The sequence below is a fragment of the Megascapheus bottae genome, chromosome 6, assembly GCF_031878675.1.
Source record: "Megascapheus bottae isolate mThoBot1 chromosome 6, mThoBot2.hap1, whole genome shotgun sequence".
Taxonomy (NCBI): domain Eukaryota; kingdom Metazoa; phylum Chordata; class Mammalia; order Rodentia; family Geomyidae; genus Megascapheus; species Megascapheus bottae.
In genome coordinates, this window is record NC_143514.1 from 44867583 (window position 1) to 44885747 (window position 18165).

Sequence of the window (18165 nt, forward strand, 5' to 3'; positions counted from 1 at the left end):
ATAACTTTAAATGATATAGGTAAAACCTAATCTAAAGTTAAATCAGTATTGTGCTATGTGAACTGCATATAGCTAGTTTATTTTTATAACACACTATGTGACCTTACCACCTACCATGGTGTAAACTTTAGAATGCCATCTAGTGAATTTATGGAATTTTGCTCCTGAAAAATTTTTTAACTTTTTAAATTAATGTTAAGTCTGATTTAGAAAATTTAAACAGACATTCATGTTAATTTGTCATTTCCAGGCATATAAAAATGAGCTGAAAAGGCCAGTCCATCAAAACTGCATATTAAAATATTAAATATTAAAAACACTAGAGATTTAAAAAATCATGGGCTGGGAATTTGGCCTAGCATGCACAAGGCTCAGGGATCGATTCCTCGGTACCACATAAACAGAAAAAGCCAGAAGTGGTGCTGTGGCTCAAGTGGTAGAACTCTAGCCTTGAGAAAACCCAAGAACAATGTTGAGGCTCTGAGGTAATGCCCAGGACTTGGAAAAAAAATCAAAAAGTACATGTCACTCTCTAGTTAAGAATGCAATGAAGGGCATAGAGCATGACCTAGTGGTAGAAGTGCTTACCTATAGCATGCATAAAGCCCTGGGTTTGATTCCTCCATACCACATAAACATAAAAAGCTGGGAGCAGTGCTATGACTCAAGTGGTAGAGTGATCCTTGAGAAAGCCCAAGGACAGTGCCCAGGCCCTGAGTTCAAGCCCCAGGACTGGCAAGAAAAAAAAAAAAAAAGAATGCAAGGAAGCTGGGAGTTGTATCACACATGATAAAGCCAACTATACAAGTAAAATTATAATTACTGAGCTGAACATTTGTAAGTGATCAGTTACACTGCAATAAACTGAAAAGTATCCAGGTGCTGGTGGCTCACAACTTCAATTCTAGCTACCCAGGAGAGGATGAAATCTGAGAATTGAAGTTAGAAGCCAGTGGAGCAGGAAAGTCTGTGAGACTCTTATATTAATGACCAAAAAGCCAGAAGTGAAGCTATGGCTAAAGCAAAAAGGGAACAGCCTTACGCAAAAAAGCTGAGGGACAGCACTCAGGCCCTGATTTCAAACTCCAGGACCAACAACAAAAAAATATAGAGTACACTGAATAAATAAAACTATTCCTATAAAAAGAAAAAGAAAAAGAAAATTATAAAACAGTAGATTAGTTAAATGTCTAGAAGTAAACTGCATGAAAGGCCAAGCTAGAAGGTGGATTAAAAGGAACATTTAAACTTCATATTCTGTTAAATTTCTGCTCAATCCTCTTTCTTTCTGAGTATCTCTTCCTCTATGTCCTTTTACCTCTCTTAGCTATTATCTTGAGCAAGCTACTAACTTTTTGGCATTAGTTTTTATAGTGTCAAACCAACTCCAAAAATGAAAGGTTTACATATGTTACTTGAAACAAAAGAAACAAATGACAATTCTAATACTGAATACAGACTGAATCAGTTGAAACAAATTTACCTATATTCCACTGGCATAATTTCAGCAGCAAGATTCTCGTAACTTTTTGTAGCAGATGAATCTAAAGAACAAATAATAGATTAGTGTTTCAGCAAGCCAATTATTGCTTTTAAATCTTTAAAAAAAAATGAACTCACCAGTTTGGTTCAGGTGGTCTTGCTGTGCTTGTGAACATCGAAGCTCCTCATTTGTCTCCTTCAGAGTGTCACGCTGCTCTATCAGCCTCTGGAAAACAAATGCTGACTTAAGTCATTGCTAACACTTTGGGCTTACAACAACTGAGTTTAATAATCATTTAATATAAAATGTTTCAGTTTTAAGATGTGTGCCTGTGTGTGTGTACCACCATCAGACATAGTTTTGATTTCTTCAGCAAAGTAATAATCTCTGAATCAAAGGATTAACTTTCATGATAGATTCAGAGCATCAACTTTGAGGGCACATGGATCAGAGTTGGAATTCATCATTGCTTCTTAGCTCCATTATCCTGGGCAAGTTGTATATTTTTTGTATTAGTTTATTATCAAAATTGAACACTAATATAAAAAGACATTGAAAAGATGTTTTGATTAATACATGAGAGGAAGTCAAATATCTAAAATAAGGGCTGACATGCAAGCAATGCAAACCAGTTACTTGTTTTATTATTACTGTAAAGTTCTACTGAAAGAAATGGTTCTGATCATCCTGAAAGTTAATTTCAGGAAAATACCATTTCCCAAGGATATCATAACAGTATTTCATATTACTATTTTACAGCCTACACTTATAAAAAACCTGTTTTGTAATCAAAAGGCTCATACTCAAGTTATGTTCCAAGAATCTATAAAATTTATAAATATAAAATCATATTTAAGGGCTAGCAAAAATCATATTTAAAATATTATGTTTACAAACCCTGTAAATTCATTAAGGTAATGTAAAGGTAAACTGGTAACTGATCAAGAGTTCTTTAGGTTGTAGATGATAAATGCTCTAGGCTGAACTATTTAAACAAATAACTACAGGTAGACACGAGTAGCTACAAAATTCCTCTCCCATAAATACAATAAAAGCCATTGAAAACTTAGTCTTTATTAATTTAGAAACTCTATAAGTAAAATAAGTAAACTAAAAGTTAAAATCTTGGTTAAGGTTTCATTAGAAATCTGCTTTCTTTATCCATCAACAAATGAACTGATTTTAAAAACTGAAAAATGTATACACAATCACACACACAGAAAATTTCTGAAACACAAAGTTGAATGAAATCCTATCATTTGCAATAAAATGGATGGTACTAGAGGGTATTAAATCAGAAAGACAAGTATTGCATGTTCTCTCTCCTTTGTGTACACTGAAAATTAACTAAACCATAGAATAGCATTCAATAGGAAAGGGTGTGGACTGGAAAAACAGTAATGATTTGATTCATGCACATTGTATGTTTGTGCTAAAATACCACAGTGTAACTCATTATTACATATCATTCACACATGCCAATCAAAAATAAAAGGTATTTAGAAATGGAATGAGGTCACAGTAATTTCCTAAAATTTCATTTTATGCCAACTATTTGACTTCAATTTCAATTTCAGGAAAGTAACTGGTAGATACCATTACCATTAAAGAATGAACTGTCCCTCACTAAATAAATCTTTTTGATTACCTCTTTTTCCTTAAGCAAAGCTTCATGTTTTTCTTCAAGCCGCTTCATTTCAAATGCTAGTGTGTCTGCCCTTTTGGATTCAGAGGAAAGTTTGGTGTGAAGGTCCTGAACCTTTGGTCAGAAAAAAAAAAAAAGCAAAAGTCAGGAGTATGTAATAACCACAGACCTTAAGTGAATGAAACAACTGACTGGAAATAAAATGTTCATACTAAAATTTATACTGTATTTAAAAGTGTTTAGAAAACAACACTAGTCTTGGGAGAATATCTAGCCCTCAGGCTATACAAAGCCCTCAAACCAGTTTGGTAAAAGAAAGGACAGACATAGATGCTTCTCATTGGCTAAAAAGACTTAACTACAACTGGGCACAGTGGCTCATGCCTGTAATCCTAGCTACTTAGGAGTCTGAGATCTGAGGATTAAGGTTCAAAGCCAGCTTGGGCAATACAAAGCCAAGAGACTCTTATCTCCAATAAATCTCTAGAAAACGGGAAGCGGGACTGTGGCTCCAGGATAGGGTGGTAGCCTTGAGCTGGGGCAGCGCCCAGGCCAGAGTTCAAGCCCCATGACCCCCCCCCCACACACAAAAAAGGCTTAGTTACCTGTATTGATAATTTTATATGACCTACAAAAATTGTAGAAATATCCAAACAGCCTTTGGAAGAAAAAAAACATTCCTAATCTTTGAACTGTCTGTTAAAGGAATTAATATAAAATGGGAAATGCTCAACCAATAATTACACCAATAACTTTAAAAATTATGCTTTTCAAATGGTTTCATTTGGTTCACCGAAAAATAGTGAAACAAAATATATTTGAGGGGCCGGGAGTTTGGCCTAGTGGTAGAGTGCTTGCCTAGCATGCACGAAGACCCGGGTTCAATTCCTCGGTACCCCACATACATAGCAAAAAGCTGGAAGTGGTGCTGAGGCTCAAGTGGTAGAGCTCTAGCCTTGAGAAAGTCCAAGGACAGTGCTCAAACCCTGAGCTCAAGCCCAGGACTGGCAAAAAAAAAAAAAATATATATATATATATATTTGATATAGTCCAGTCTATACCATATATTTAACTCTAATTTCCATAAACACTAATGAACCAAGTCTATTAAGAAATGTTAAAGACTCAGGTAAATCAAAATTCTATTCAGTCCTTAAAATTAAGGAAGAAGTTCATCAGAACAAGCTCATAACTTATTATATACAATGCTTCCAATTATATATCATTCTTTTAAAAAATACCTTCACTATCTTTAAGTAGTTGTATAAAGGAGTTGCCATTCAGCAAAGCAGTTTATAGTGCATCTTGATTAATGTCATCCCTTCCAACATTCTTACCCATCCCTCCAAACCTATCCCTTCTCTCTGACTTACCTTAATCTTAGGTTATGCACTGACATTTTTTTTTTTTTGCCTTTGAAGAAACTTGTTTATGTGTACAAAGCATCTTGATCTGTGTCATCACTTCAGTATCTTCACTCCTCCTTCAACCCACTTTCTCCCTTATTATTTTCCTTTTATTTATTTTTGGTCAGTTGTGGGGCTTAAACTGGGAGTGGGCACTGTTCCTGAGCTCTTCAGCTCAAGGCTAGCACTCTATCACTTGAGCCAAGCACCATTTTGATTTTCTGGTAGTTAATTGCAGATAAAGAATTTCAAGGACTTTTGTGCGCCGGCTAGCTCCGAACCTAGATCCTCAGATCTCAGCCTCCTGAGTAGCTAGGATTACAGGCTTGAGTCACTGGTGCCTAGCTTCCCTTATATTTTCAACTCTGTGGTATATACAATGAATTCTTGCATGCATTCCCTCTCCTTTCTCACTTTATTCTATTCCTCCCCCCCTGGGCCTTCCTGTTACCTTCTTGCACGTATCGATTTCTAGTACTTATTTTGGTGGGCTTTGATACAGTCTAGTTTAAGAATTAGACTACTGTTGCTCTCCATAGAGTCCATCACACTCAGTTAATTCATGTGTCACCTGCTGTTAACCACCCACATGTATACTTAGATTTATAATCACATTCAAGCTACCACAAATGAGGGAAACCATGCAACCTATGTTTTTTCTCTTGGGTCTAGCTTACTTTACTTAGTATAACTTTTTCCAAGGCTTTCCATTTGCTTATGAATGCTAAAATATCATTATTTTTCTTTGTTTTAGCCAGTTGTGGAGCTTGAACTCAGGGCCTGAGCACTGTCCTTGGACTTTTCTCAAGGCTAGAGCTCTACCACATGAGCCACAACACCACTTCCGGCTTTTTTCTATGTATGTGGACTGAGGAATCGAACCCGGGTCTTTGTGCATGCAAGGCAAGCTCTACCACTAGGCTAAACTCCCGGCCCCTAAAATATCATTCTTTAATGATTACATGAAGTACCACATTGAACTTTAAATTTATCAGTTAAAAATTACTATATTTTCTTACCTGCCTTTTGTATGTTTCTAGTTGTGTTCGTGCTGCATTTGCCTTCTTTAATTCTTCTTCTAAGCTAACAGTATTATGCATGTACATCATGTTTGTTTCCTGTAGTGTTTTCACCTGCTTGCGAAGGTCATTTAGATCTTGTAGCTTCTGACGATATATCTCCACTGTTGATTCCAATTTACTTGCTTTATCAGAAGTAGCCCTATAATCATGACGATTAAAAATTACTTTGCAAAAACCAGTATATACACATTTTTTTTTGCCAGTTCTGGGGCTTGAAGTCATGGTTTTGTCTCCATTTCCTCTCCCACTCCTCCCAATAATTTTGTTTTCTTCCCCTCCCTTTCCTATTTCAAATAAACAAATGACCATATTTATGTATCAATAAACCAGGTAACAAAGTCAGATACACTAACAGTATGAGATTAACCAAAGGGCAAAGAGAAGAGAAAGAAGATAGTACATTAAGAACAACAATCACATAAGATAAACCTCTTGTTTCCTTATCCTAGAGATTCTTTCATTTAGTCTCATCCTATATGACCATATATACCTAGGTTTTGAGCTATTGTTATCCTCTGCTAGGAGAGTCCTAGATGTGCGCTAATTATTACAAATGAGGGAAATCATTGAGCCTATGTTCCTTACTACACTTAATATGATATTTTCCAAGTCTTTTCCATTTCCTAACAAATGGGGTGATGTCATGCTTTCTGACAGCAACATAGAATTCCATTGTGTATAAATACCACATCTTGTTGATCCAATCATCTACTGAGGGGCATCTGGGTTGGTTCCATATCTTTGCTATGGTAAATAGTGCTGCAATGAACACTGTGGTGCTAGTGGCTTTTGTATGTCCTTGTTTCTGGATGTTTGGGTAAATGCCAAGGAGTGGAATTGCTGGGTCATAGGGGAGCTCTATGTTTAGGCTTTTGAGGAATGGCCATAGTGCTTTCCATAGTGACTGAACAAGTTTACACTCCCACCAACAGTGTAGTAGTGATCCTTCCTGGCCACATCCCCACCAGCATCTGTATTAGATTTCTTGATCATGGTCATTCTAACTGGGATGAGGTGGAATCGCAAAGCTGTTTTGATGTGCATTTCTTGTATGGCCAGAGATGTTGAACATTTCTTCATGTGCCTATAGGCGATTCTTATTTCCTCTTCAAAGAAGTCTGTAAGTCTTTAGCCCATCTTTTAATGAGATGGTTGCTTCTTTGTAGATTTGTTTTGGAGAGATTCAATTTTTTTAGCTGTACATATATTTTAGAAATGAAGCCTTTGTCTCTTCTATAGCTAGTGAAGATCTTCTCCCACTCTGTGGGCTTCCTAGTCAGTTTGCTAGCTCTGTCCTTTGCTCTGCAGTTTACTATAGCCCCATTTGTCCAAACCTTCTTTAATTGATACACAACATTTTTATCCTAGCCGTACTGAAGCAAAGATAAGTGAAAGTAAACAGAAAATATAAGGAGTATGTGGTTAGTTTGTTCCTTGAGTAGTATTTCACAAGCAAAAACTAAACACAAATTTTATACTGCCAAAGACAATCTTTCCTGAAATCTTAAAATTCTCAATTTTATCTACCTCTATTTTATCATATGTCAAAATATATCAATTGTGAGAATTCATTTTCCTCAAGGTAACTATTTCACAAGATATAAACAATGTACAAGGATGATAAATGCAACACTTACACAATTTTACAGGAAAAAAATCACTTGGGTTCTAATGTGAAACTGTTCTAACCAGAATTGAGTGTCGATACCTTCAACACTCAATAATAAGCATAAAAGATGTAACAAGTAGGAGCCTGGATAAAACTGTTCAATATCTGATATACAAGAATATAAGAATCCCTGATTAAAATAGAGAGTACAAAGACTGGTAATAACTTAGAAGCAACAAAATCACATTCAGACAAGCCATACCTAAGCACATCTATTTCATCTTTAAGGGCTCTTGTTTCTTCAGCAAGGCTTGTCAGCTCATCATTTCTATGTTGAAATTCAATCAGCTGTTTTTCAAGTTCTTCACAGTGAACTCGGTAATCATCTTTTGCAGCTTCCAGCCTGAAACAGAAAAGGTAAATGAGCATTTATAGTATAATTTCAATCCCGTTTTCCTATTTAGCCTCACATTCAAAAGAAGAAAAAAACTAAAATAATTAAGATATCTTTGCCCTTTTCATTTTGAAATAGGTAGGATAAACAATAAAGATAGTGGATTTGCACTATATTGAGTAAGACTCTACTATTACTGAATATGATGCATTCCTAAGTCAAATTCTGAAGCAGGGAAAAAAAAAGGCAACTGAATTTGAATAGGATCTGTGGTTTAAATATGTTATCAGTGACAAATTTCTTAATTCTATCACCACAGTGTGATTTGTGAGAAATAATAATTGTCTTTAGGAAATATGCAATGAAATATAAAACAGTCACATAAGTATGTCTCCTCTTGTTCAGCAAAATGATTCAGAAAAAAATTGCAAATCCAAATGAACAGAAAATAGAGAAAACTAAAAAACTGTAAAACAACTGGAAAGGCATAAAAGAGTTCCCTCTCTCCCTCTCCCTCTCTCTCTCTCCCTTTCTCTCATATATATATATATATATATATATATATATATATATATCACTATGTATATGTGTGCGTGTGTGTTTGGGTACAATTAAAATATTTCCACTCAAGGCTTATGGGCATAAGGCTTGCTGGTTAAACATGCAAGAGACCACTAATGTTCATTAAACATAAGAACTATGTAACTATGAAAGGAATAAAAAAATAAAGTGAAAATCGTCTTTTTTTTGCAGTATTGAAAAATCAAATTCAGTGTTTCATGCTTGCTAGACTGGTACTCTATCACTTGAGGCATTCCCACAACCCTGCTTCAGGTACTTTTTAGGTAAGATCTCATATTTTTGGCCAAGGGCTTGCCTGAGATTATTTCAACCCACTACTTCCTGCATAGCTGGGATTCCTGGTACATTTCACCATCACTCTTTGCTTAAGGAGGCTATTCTTTACCTTCTTCTGGTTGGCCTCAAATTGTAATACTTCTAATCTCTACTTCCTGAGTAGCTGGAATTACAAATGTGAGCCACTACACCTGGACTTCCTGCCATCTTTTTACTAGATTGCCATTACCTTTGAATTGTTTGAATTTTATGCACACCAAGCCCTGGTGCATCTGAACTAATAAACTGTGTGAGGCAGGAGCCAGTTATATACCACGCATTTATTAAACAAGTATATTATATTTTATAAAATAATTTCCATTAAAGTGTTACCTATAGTTTTCTTCCTGTAATTGTTCTAGTTGTAACTGTGCATGAAAATACTTTTTTGCAACCATTGTATTTGGATCATCAAATGAGCCATCCAACTGGTCAAGCTTTTCATTCATCATCTCGTTCTCAGACACTAGTGAATTCTTCTCATCTTGAAGCGCAGTCACCTAAAAAATACACAAATGCAATCATTCTAATTTTGTGTAGGTCATGAAAACAGTAGTTTCAAGGGATCTACCAACTCTGGTACTCTGAGTTCGGAAGGTTCAAGTCAACTATAAAAGAAAGCAAATCGTACCTATGTGAAGAGAATGGGGCAAGAATATTTTAGGATTAAGGTCTCCTACTTAGTTTTGGGAAGAAAGTATTTCTATGTCTTTACAAACTGGGTAAATACGTAGAATTAATTTCTTTCCTACATCTAGGTACAATTTTCAAAGTACTGTTCACCTGCTCAGCCAAATCTATTATTTTAGTTCACAGTAGAAAATTACCCATTACACATCAAATTTTCAGGGATAAGTACATTTAATTAATGAGTCCATGACAAAAAGCTAAATTGTTTCCATTTACTACCAGCAACAGTTTATGGATAAAACACATACAAATGAAGAACTACATCAATGTTTGCACTTAAATGCATTTTTAAAGTCAGACTTAAAATTTTTTTAAATGTAATTTTGTTGCTATTATTCAGATATTATACAAGGGGCTAGCATTTCATAAGTCAGATAAGTATATTTCTTTTCTTTCTTCCTTTTTTTTTTGGACAATAGCACTCCTTTCACTTTCCCCCAATTACCAAATCACACTTTTAAAATAAGTATGTTATTAGCCAAGATAAGGAATCAACCCAGAAGCCCCTCAGAAGAAAATGTGCCATACACATACAATGAAATTCTGTGTTTCTGTAAGACACAGTAATATTATACCATTCGTAAGAAAATGGAAAGATTTGTAAAAAAAAAAATTGTATTAAGTGAAGTCAGCCAGACCCAAAGAAACAGAGGTTGCATAGTTTCCTTCATTTGTTGTAACTAGAATGGGCCTACAAATCTGCAACTAAACATACTAGCTGGTAAAAGACAAAAAAAATGATATTTGGACATGATAACTCATGCAGGAATCTAAACATTCACACCGTGAGACCAGAGAAGGCTATTATTAGGAAAGGATCACTAAGGCTCAATAGCTATGTTCTTATGCACAGATAAAATGTTTATTAAAATGAATTCTAGGAAATGGAAACAAAATTTTTTCTTTTTAATTTCTGCCAGTCCTGGGGCTTAAACTCAAGGCCTGGGCACTGTTCTTGAGCCCTTTTTTTTTTTTTAATTCTTGGAGCACTTTTGCTCAAGATTAGCTCTCTGCCACTTGTGCCACAGTACCACTTCCAGCTTTTTTTTGTGTGTGGCACCAAGGAATCGAACCCAGGGCTTCCTGCATGCTAGGCAAGCACTCTACTGCTAGGCTATACTCCCGGCCCAACAAGATGTGTTTTGTTATTTTGTTTATGGGGCTTTGTTTTCTTCTTTTTGATTTCTGTACCTTTTGTCATGTATGCAAGTTTATCTGCAGGGTAAGGGGGAACCCACGAAGAGTGGGACTGAGTGAGAAAGGCAGCAGTGATAATCACTAGACACTATGTTGAAAATGAACAATACAATTTGTGGGGAAGGGGGATTGAAGACAAAAAACTGGGAGAAAAATGAGAGGTGACACTATTTCAAAAGAAATGTACTCATTACCTGACTTACATAACTGTAACCCCTATGTACATCACCTTTACAATAATAAGAAATACGTTTTAAAAAGCATGTTTTGCTCTTTTGATGGTTCCTTTTTCATTTAAAAAATCTTTAAAACTTCACAGCTATAGACAGAACTTTCCTAAGACAAGATTACATAATTTTACTAAGAGCTTAGGTTTTGAATATTAATCTATAATGACATCGATTATATTGTTTGATAAGTTTGCTACTTATATTTTCAGTGGCTGTAATTAAGTTCACAGAGTTATATAAAGAAAATATATGCTGGCACAATTATTTAAACAAAACTTAAATCCAGCCATTGCACTTAAACCACTTTAGACTAGTGTCTGTTTAAGGAAATTAAAATGGAGACCTGCCAGAAAGATCTTGGAGCAGACAAAATCAGTTAGGCCTTAAAAACTTTAAAACTTTGAATAATTTGCAAATCAGAAGTTAACTTAAGATGTTATTACTTGCAAATGTCAGTATCAAAGAAAAACTTAAGCTCAATCAATCTCCAGTAGTTAGCAAACTTAAAAATCAAAGGATATAATTCCTTAGAAAAGTTAACTCAATGCTCAACCAAACAAATACCAGAAAACAAATAGTGGAAAGAGGAGGGTGGAGTCAAGGGGAAGGAGGTAGAAGAATGAAGAGAGGAAGAGGGGAAAATGAAGTCATAAAACACAAAATTACGACCATGGAAGGGAAGGGTGGGGTTAAGATAAATGGGAGAGGAATCACATACTTTCTTAGCTTTACTTTTTTTCTGCTTCATTTTTTACATATATTTTTATTGTAATTAACAGAAGGGTTACATTATATTTGCAGATAGAAGGTACATGACTTCACACACATGATACCCTTTCCCATGTTTTGGTCCCCATTTCCCTCCCCCTACCCTGACCCCTCATCTTGTTTTCCCCTCTTCCCTATCCTATTTCAAATAACCAAATAAACATATATACACTATATCAGATAACAAGGTAAGATACTGTAACAATATGAAATAATCAAGGGACAGCAAAAGAGATGAGAATTAACATAGTACAGTAAGAATAACAATCACACATTATATGGCTTTTTGTTTCCCCAATGGAAAACCTGAGCTATTTCTAGTTTAGAGTCACTTTATTCATGAGTCAAATTAACTCTAAAAATTATACTGTTCTCCAACTTACTTAACACATCCAAATGAGAAAAACAAAGACAAACAGAAACAGTCCTAAACAATGTAAACTAACTTTCTGTTCCTAAATACAAAGCATGTCTGTCATGTATAATTCTAAGGGAATCAGATACCAAAACCTGTATGAATTTCTGCCCTAAGATCCTTAGATAGAAATGTAAATTTCATATTAAGTGCGATTTCACAGAAGAACACTCCAGGGTGGGGATGCGGCACAAAGAACAGGTTCAGTATCCCTTTTTAGAGATACTAAGGACCAAAAGGGTTAGTAGCATATACAAATAGTCTTAGTATGCTGTTTTAAGTAATTGTGTACATGAAATAAAGCTGGGTGCCCTGAAGCATCGAAGAGAAAAGGTGTCACTGCTTCGGCTACTCCTGTGGACAGTCTGGTCTGGCATTGCCATTATTCTGCCTCACTAAACCATTGTTTTCCTATACTTATTCTCACGCAAGCCATGAGAATACAATGCATTCAGGGTGACCAGACTGCACAGTGGCATCACACAGCCACGAAAACCCTGAAACAGCAGCAAAAAGTACAGCTGCGCCTCCCATGTTCTGGTCAAAAGATTATTGCATACTGTTTTACTTTAGTGTGTGTTTGTTTTAGGTGAGACAAAGCGTGGGAAGTAACTAAGGGACCAGGAGAGTGGTCCACCAAGATAAGGTGAGGGTGGCTTTCTAAAAGGTTTCCTCCAGTATCATCTACCCCATTAATAACAACTTTTGCTTGATGTTTCTGATTTTATAAATGGACATTTCTTCTTGCTACAAATATACCAAATATATACTGCTTTTCTTTCTTTCTTTTTTTTTTTTTTTTTTTTGCCAGTCCTGGCCTTGAGCTCAGCACTGTTTTTTTGTTTTGTTTTCTTTCACGAAGCCCAGAAGACATTTTCAGCACATTATTTGTAGGCTCCTTTCCTGCAGTGGTAACATTTATATTGTCACTATTTCTGTAGTCACCTTGACTCTAAATCATTGGGACTCTTTTCCCATCTGTCAGTAAGTAAACACTGGAGTTCCACTATTAATGTAAAGAAAAAAATTGGGAAGGCTGTAGTTGTAACTCAGTAGCATAATAGGCCCCTGCAAGCCCCTGGGGTCCCTAGAACCAATCCCTAGAACTGGGAGAGAAAAAAAAACCAAACAACCTACAAAGCTTCTCTACCTACTTCTTCTTAAGGTATATAGTCTGCATAAGAGGGAGGTGAGATAATTTCTTCTCACTTGACATACAGAATCCTTCAGTCACTTTTGTGTTCATCATCACTAGGTAAAGCCAGAAGCCAGAGCTTAAACCAAGTATACATAACATGTCTTTATTCACTGTGTGCCAAGCATTGGCAACAGCATGTTCATCATCCTTCAGTGTTAAACTCCTTTTGAAAATGTGCCAGCCTCCATTCAATCAATGCTGCTAACATGTTCAACAAGATGTCTTTATATTTACTACTGATACAAAGATGTCCTGGTCAGGGTGGAATTATAAAGTCACATTTGGGAAAATATACATGGCACATGCATTATTCCATGAGAATTCTAGCCTGGATGAGGACAGTTGTGAAGGAATAACAAAAGCCTCAGTTATTCCTGCCAGCAGTGAGTACAAGTCACTGGTACAAAATGTTTGTGAACCAGTCGGAAAGGATGTGTCTGCTCATCCATACCTTTTTGCCTGCCACATTAGTTCCCAGACATAAGGATACAGGATTGTTAAACATTCAAATTCCCTGGACCCAGGCCAGACACAAGAAATAGAATGTGAGGGGAAGGGCATCCTACATATCTAATTTAACCAGTTGCCATGGTGATATATTTTTAGTTTCAATCCACACCTACTTCTGTCCCTCTGAATTAAGAATTTCTAAAGTTTTCATTGTAAACCACAAGATCACGTACTCTTAACGAAAACTTTTTTTACTTTTTGCATTTTTCTTATAAAGTTGATGTACAGAAGGATTACAGTTTCATATTCTTTTTAGATAATCCCTTCCCTCACTCTCTCCAGTTTTTCCATCCCATCCCCACCCACAAGTGGTATAGTTCACTGCTGCACTTGTTGACCCTTTGTCCCTCTATTTCTTATTCAAGCACTTCTTTTAAGGCAGAATTTTGTGATCTTTACAGAATAACATTTTCTTCAAAAACTATACTGAAATCTAAGAGACTGACCTCAATAGGTCAGTCCTTCATTCTTTACTAATACATTCTACAGGTAAGCATGATCCTATTTCAAAATATGTGCTTTGTGTGTATGTTTGTGTTACAATGTACAATTGGCTTACAAATGCAAGAGGGAAGACAAAATTCCCCTACACTTGACATGCTTGCTTAAATACAAAGGCCAGCTTGTTTTTTTAGTGATTAAGTTAGGAAATCTGGATTCTACTGTTATGCTAAACTAGTCAGTCACTATTGCTAAACAGAAAAACTTGAAGAGCTAGAAATGTTACCCAGCCTTATCATCTTAAAAGATTTACTTCTGCCTGGAGCAGTGGCTCATGCTTGTAATCCTAGATACTCAGGAGGCTGAGATCTAAGGATCAAGGTTCAAAGCCAGCCCCCGGCACTAAAGTCAGTGAGATTCTTAGCTCCAATTAACCTCTAGAAAACTGTAAGTGGTAAGGTGGTAGTAGCCTTGAGATGAAGAGCTCAGAGACAGCACCCAGGCCCAGAGTCCAAGCCCCACAAGTGACCAAAAAAAAAAAAAAAATATTTACTTCATCTAGCAAGGATAATGCTATTGCAATCTGTTCCTTCCCCTTATAATTTTCAGTCATTTAATACGAAATAATTATACCTTATATACGGCATATTAAGAAGGTAACAACCTTTCTACACTTTTCTAAATTTACTACAGGACATTCATCATGCATTTGCACAGACAAATGCAAAGGTCCACATAGCCCTTCTGAGTCAGGTGCTAAGTATTCACATACCTATATGCATAAAAACATAAAATGTGAGAATATGTATATATGTGTGTGTGTGTGTGTCACACACACACACACACATATTCTTTAAAAGTGCCCTAGGTCATAAATATTATCATGGCTTATTACAAAGAGGAAAGTGGTTGTGTGGCTACTTCACATCTGTAACCCTACCTAGGAGGCTGAGACTGGGAAGATAGCTGGCAAAAATTTGGTAGATTCTCAAACCATAGGTGTGAGTGGTGGCATGCACCTGTCATCCCAGCCAGCAACAGGCTTAGGTAAGGAAAGTAGCAGTTCCAGGATAGCTGGGAAGAAAGACTGAGACAGTACCACAGCAAGAGAAGCAGGGCATGGTGGCACATGCCTGTCATCCCCGCTATCGTTCGAACCATAAAATAGGAAAACTGTGTTCTAGGCATGGACCCAGGAAGAAAATAAGACCCAGGAAGAAAATGAGTGGAGAAAAAAAGCTGTAGGAATGGCTCAGCAGTAGACTACCTACTTAGCATGTGTAAGATACTTCCCATATATATGGAAAGTAGCTTATCAAGAAATTAAGTAATTATTCTAAATACACACTACCAGAGAGAGTGTGACTCGGTTCTCAATGTATAGCACCTATTTAGTAGTCTACCTACTTAACCATACAGTGGTTATAAATAGAAGAATTACATACAGATCCATTCACACACATGTACATATGGGCAAAACAATACAAAAGGCTACATATGCATACACACAGGTAAATGAGACAGAAAGTGTATGCACTTTTTATATGGGGAGATACAAGCACTATTAAGCACTTGCATAAGTTAACATATTTAGTATTCATAAACAACTATGAGGTAAATTCTTTAATTCTTCAATCTTACTTTATAAAAGATAAGCCCTTATCTACATAGCTGATATCATCTAATGTCTAATTAGTATAATGATTTTCTGAAAGGAATGTTAGGCTAGCTTTTTTTCAATTCTCAAGAGAAAAATACTTATGAAATTCATCTTTGAATATTGAAGCTTATAAGAAATCTTTTTAATGCCTTTTCCATGTAATGAGACACAATCTCCAAGGAACTCTTTTTCCATACCTGCATATCTAGTTCTTGGCACCTTTGCTTCAGTTCTTCTTTTTCTGCCAGTGCTTCCTGAAGTTCTTCTAAAGCTCTTTTAAGCTGAAATATGAAACGTCTTATAAATCAAGCTGAATTAACTCTCATAATACACATACAGTGATACCAGAAGTTTTTAAAATTTACCTGTAAACAAATGAGTCTTAATTGTGATGCTTATGTGAGAGCAGCATTTAGTCTCATTAATATTATTTAAGGCTAGGTGCCATACAAATAAAGTGCCAACACCTACGAAATATTTTTTCAACATCAAAAAATTTGGAAGAATTCTGTATTTTTATATTTACACATAATTTTTATCCAAATATTTAAATGCTTCTTGAGATGACTGTAACATTCACAAGTAAATGGTCTAAAAATCAAGTAAAATGCCTAAAGATGAATTTGTGTTTCTTCTTCTTTTCCCTATAACCCAGCTTTAGTTAAACACAGGGGATGATATTTCCCCATGTTCACGAGTCTTAAAGCTGCTATATCAGACAAAAGGATACGAACTGTGGCAAAAGTTGTAATATAGTATGAAAACTGTGATGTAAAAGCAGAATTACTTTAGATTACCTACAAGTTTACTGTAGCCTGGATTACTGTGTAACCTACAAGTCAGAAGAAATGCCCAATGTCAGTCAATTCTTGGAACATGATCAAAAGATCATAATTACTTGCATTAATAAAGGAATGTAGAATAGTATTCAGGTGGAACCTTCTAGCAAAGAGTATTACGGAAGAGATATTGTTGTATATGTTTTCCTATGGAAGCCTTATAAACATTAAATGGAAGAGGGGTATCACTGTGTTTAACCATCTCACTTACCTGTTGCTCTAATTCTCCATCACTCGTAGGCGAATTCACTATTTCTTTACTCATCAACTAGGAAAATAAAATATCAACATTTAGGATGATTTTGTAATATTATACTTAAGTAAAATGTTTACTTTAACAATTTTATTTATAATTATAAAATATAAATTATATTTATAATGTACTTATATACATACACATATTAGACTTAGGAAAAGATTACTGCCCTAATTAGAAGAAAAAATAAAAATTTCCATCTGCACAAAAGTTAGTCTATTTTGCTTTTATTGATTCATTGAAGTTGTTTAAAATAAATGGATAACATTTCATATCAATTAGCTTTTAGAATTAGAGGTATTAAAATTGTGCTTAAAGGGGTATTTTAAGATATTTTGGTGGGGTGAAAGGTAGAGAAAAAGGAAGAGTCCCTAGTAGGTCCAATGCAAAGGACACATTAAAAAAATTTTTTTTTAATTTAAAATTTATGTGAAAAGGTTTCTGTAATGTGGTTTTGGGTTCCTAACATATGGAGATGATGTAACTTACCTCTTGAATAGCAGTCATGACCACATGTTGAACCGACTCCTCCAATGTCATTATATTTTTAATATGTTCTGTGATTAAAAGAAAATTACATCTGAAAAAGAACCTTTTTCATGTCCTAATTGCTCACTCTAAATAAATTCTAAGTCTTTTAAGCAAATGTATTATTTTCCAAGCATTGCAAACAAGCAATACAGAAAGTATTTTAACATTTTAAATGCTTTACCTAAAGAAGAAGCCATCTAATTATAAAGAGGCTAACAATGAAGAAAATGTAATCTTAAAATGATCTGACAATAATTAACTGTAGCCACATAAAGTTTCAGTTTACACAGCTTCCTGTGAACACCTGCTCAGTGTCCAAAGTTTCACCACCCAAATAACAAGCAGGCAATGCCAAGGTGATTTATCCTAACAGGAAACGAAAACCTTAAAGGGGGGGGAGCATTTTTTTACATTATCAGATTTTGTTCTCTAACTGAAGTAATTCGTCCTCAAATTTAAGGAGCTATTATTTTCTAATACTTTACTACCTTAATGATTCTTCTGGAAAACTCCTCTAAACAATGTGTGATGTCACATTAAAGGACAATGACCCTGGTATATATCTGACCAGTAAGTGCTAATCTGGAGAAAAAGAACTAGAGAATGCATGCTGATAAAATAATTTCCTTTAAATGGAGTTTCTAGATAATGAAATACATCAAGTCTGTAGAAACTGTCATAAAAATAATCTTCCTCTTTAAGTATTGTTAATAAGCTAGAACATTCACTTCATTTGTAAAAGCAATTTTCACTGCAAATACAAAACTACATCAGCAGTTTTACATCCTAGATATGCTTTCTTTTATTAAGATTTTTAACTAAATCACTAAGAGTGTCATTCTTTTCTTTCCTTTGGTTATTTTGTGGAGCTGAGGATGGAAGCCACACCTCATGCATGCTACGCAAGCACTATA

The 18165-nt window shown here is 35.3% G+C and overlaps 1 protein-coding gene across 2 annotated transcripts in view; it reads right to left on the bottom strand.

Moving 5' to 3' along the window:
- The window catches only part of Hook1 (hook microtubule tethering protein 1), a 47654-nt gene that overhangs the window by 13971 nt on the left and 15518 nt on the right, over nucleotides 1-18165 (bottom strand). For both annotated transcript variants that reach the window (XM_090334735.1, XM_090334736.1), the window contains exons 6-14: nucleotides 17210-17277; nucleotides 16676-16732; nucleotides 15823-15906; nucleotides 8850-9016; nucleotides 7488-7628; nucleotides 5554-5755; nucleotides 3132-3242; nucleotides 1621-1708; nucleotides 1484-1544 (exon numbers count right to left, since the gene is read on the bottom strand). In XM_090334735.1, coding sequence (XP_090190861.1) covers nucleotides 1484-1544; nucleotides 1621-1708; nucleotides 3132-3242; nucleotides 5554-5755; nucleotides 7488-7628; nucleotides 8850-9016; nucleotides 15823-15906; nucleotides 16676-16732; nucleotides 17210-17277 — 979 coding nt within the window. The remainder of the gene's footprint in view (nucleotides 1-1483; nucleotides 1545-1620; nucleotides 1709-3131; nucleotides 3243-5553; nucleotides 5756-7487; nucleotides 7629-8849; nucleotides 9017-15822; nucleotides 15907-16675; nucleotides 16733-17209; nucleotides 17278-18165) is intronic.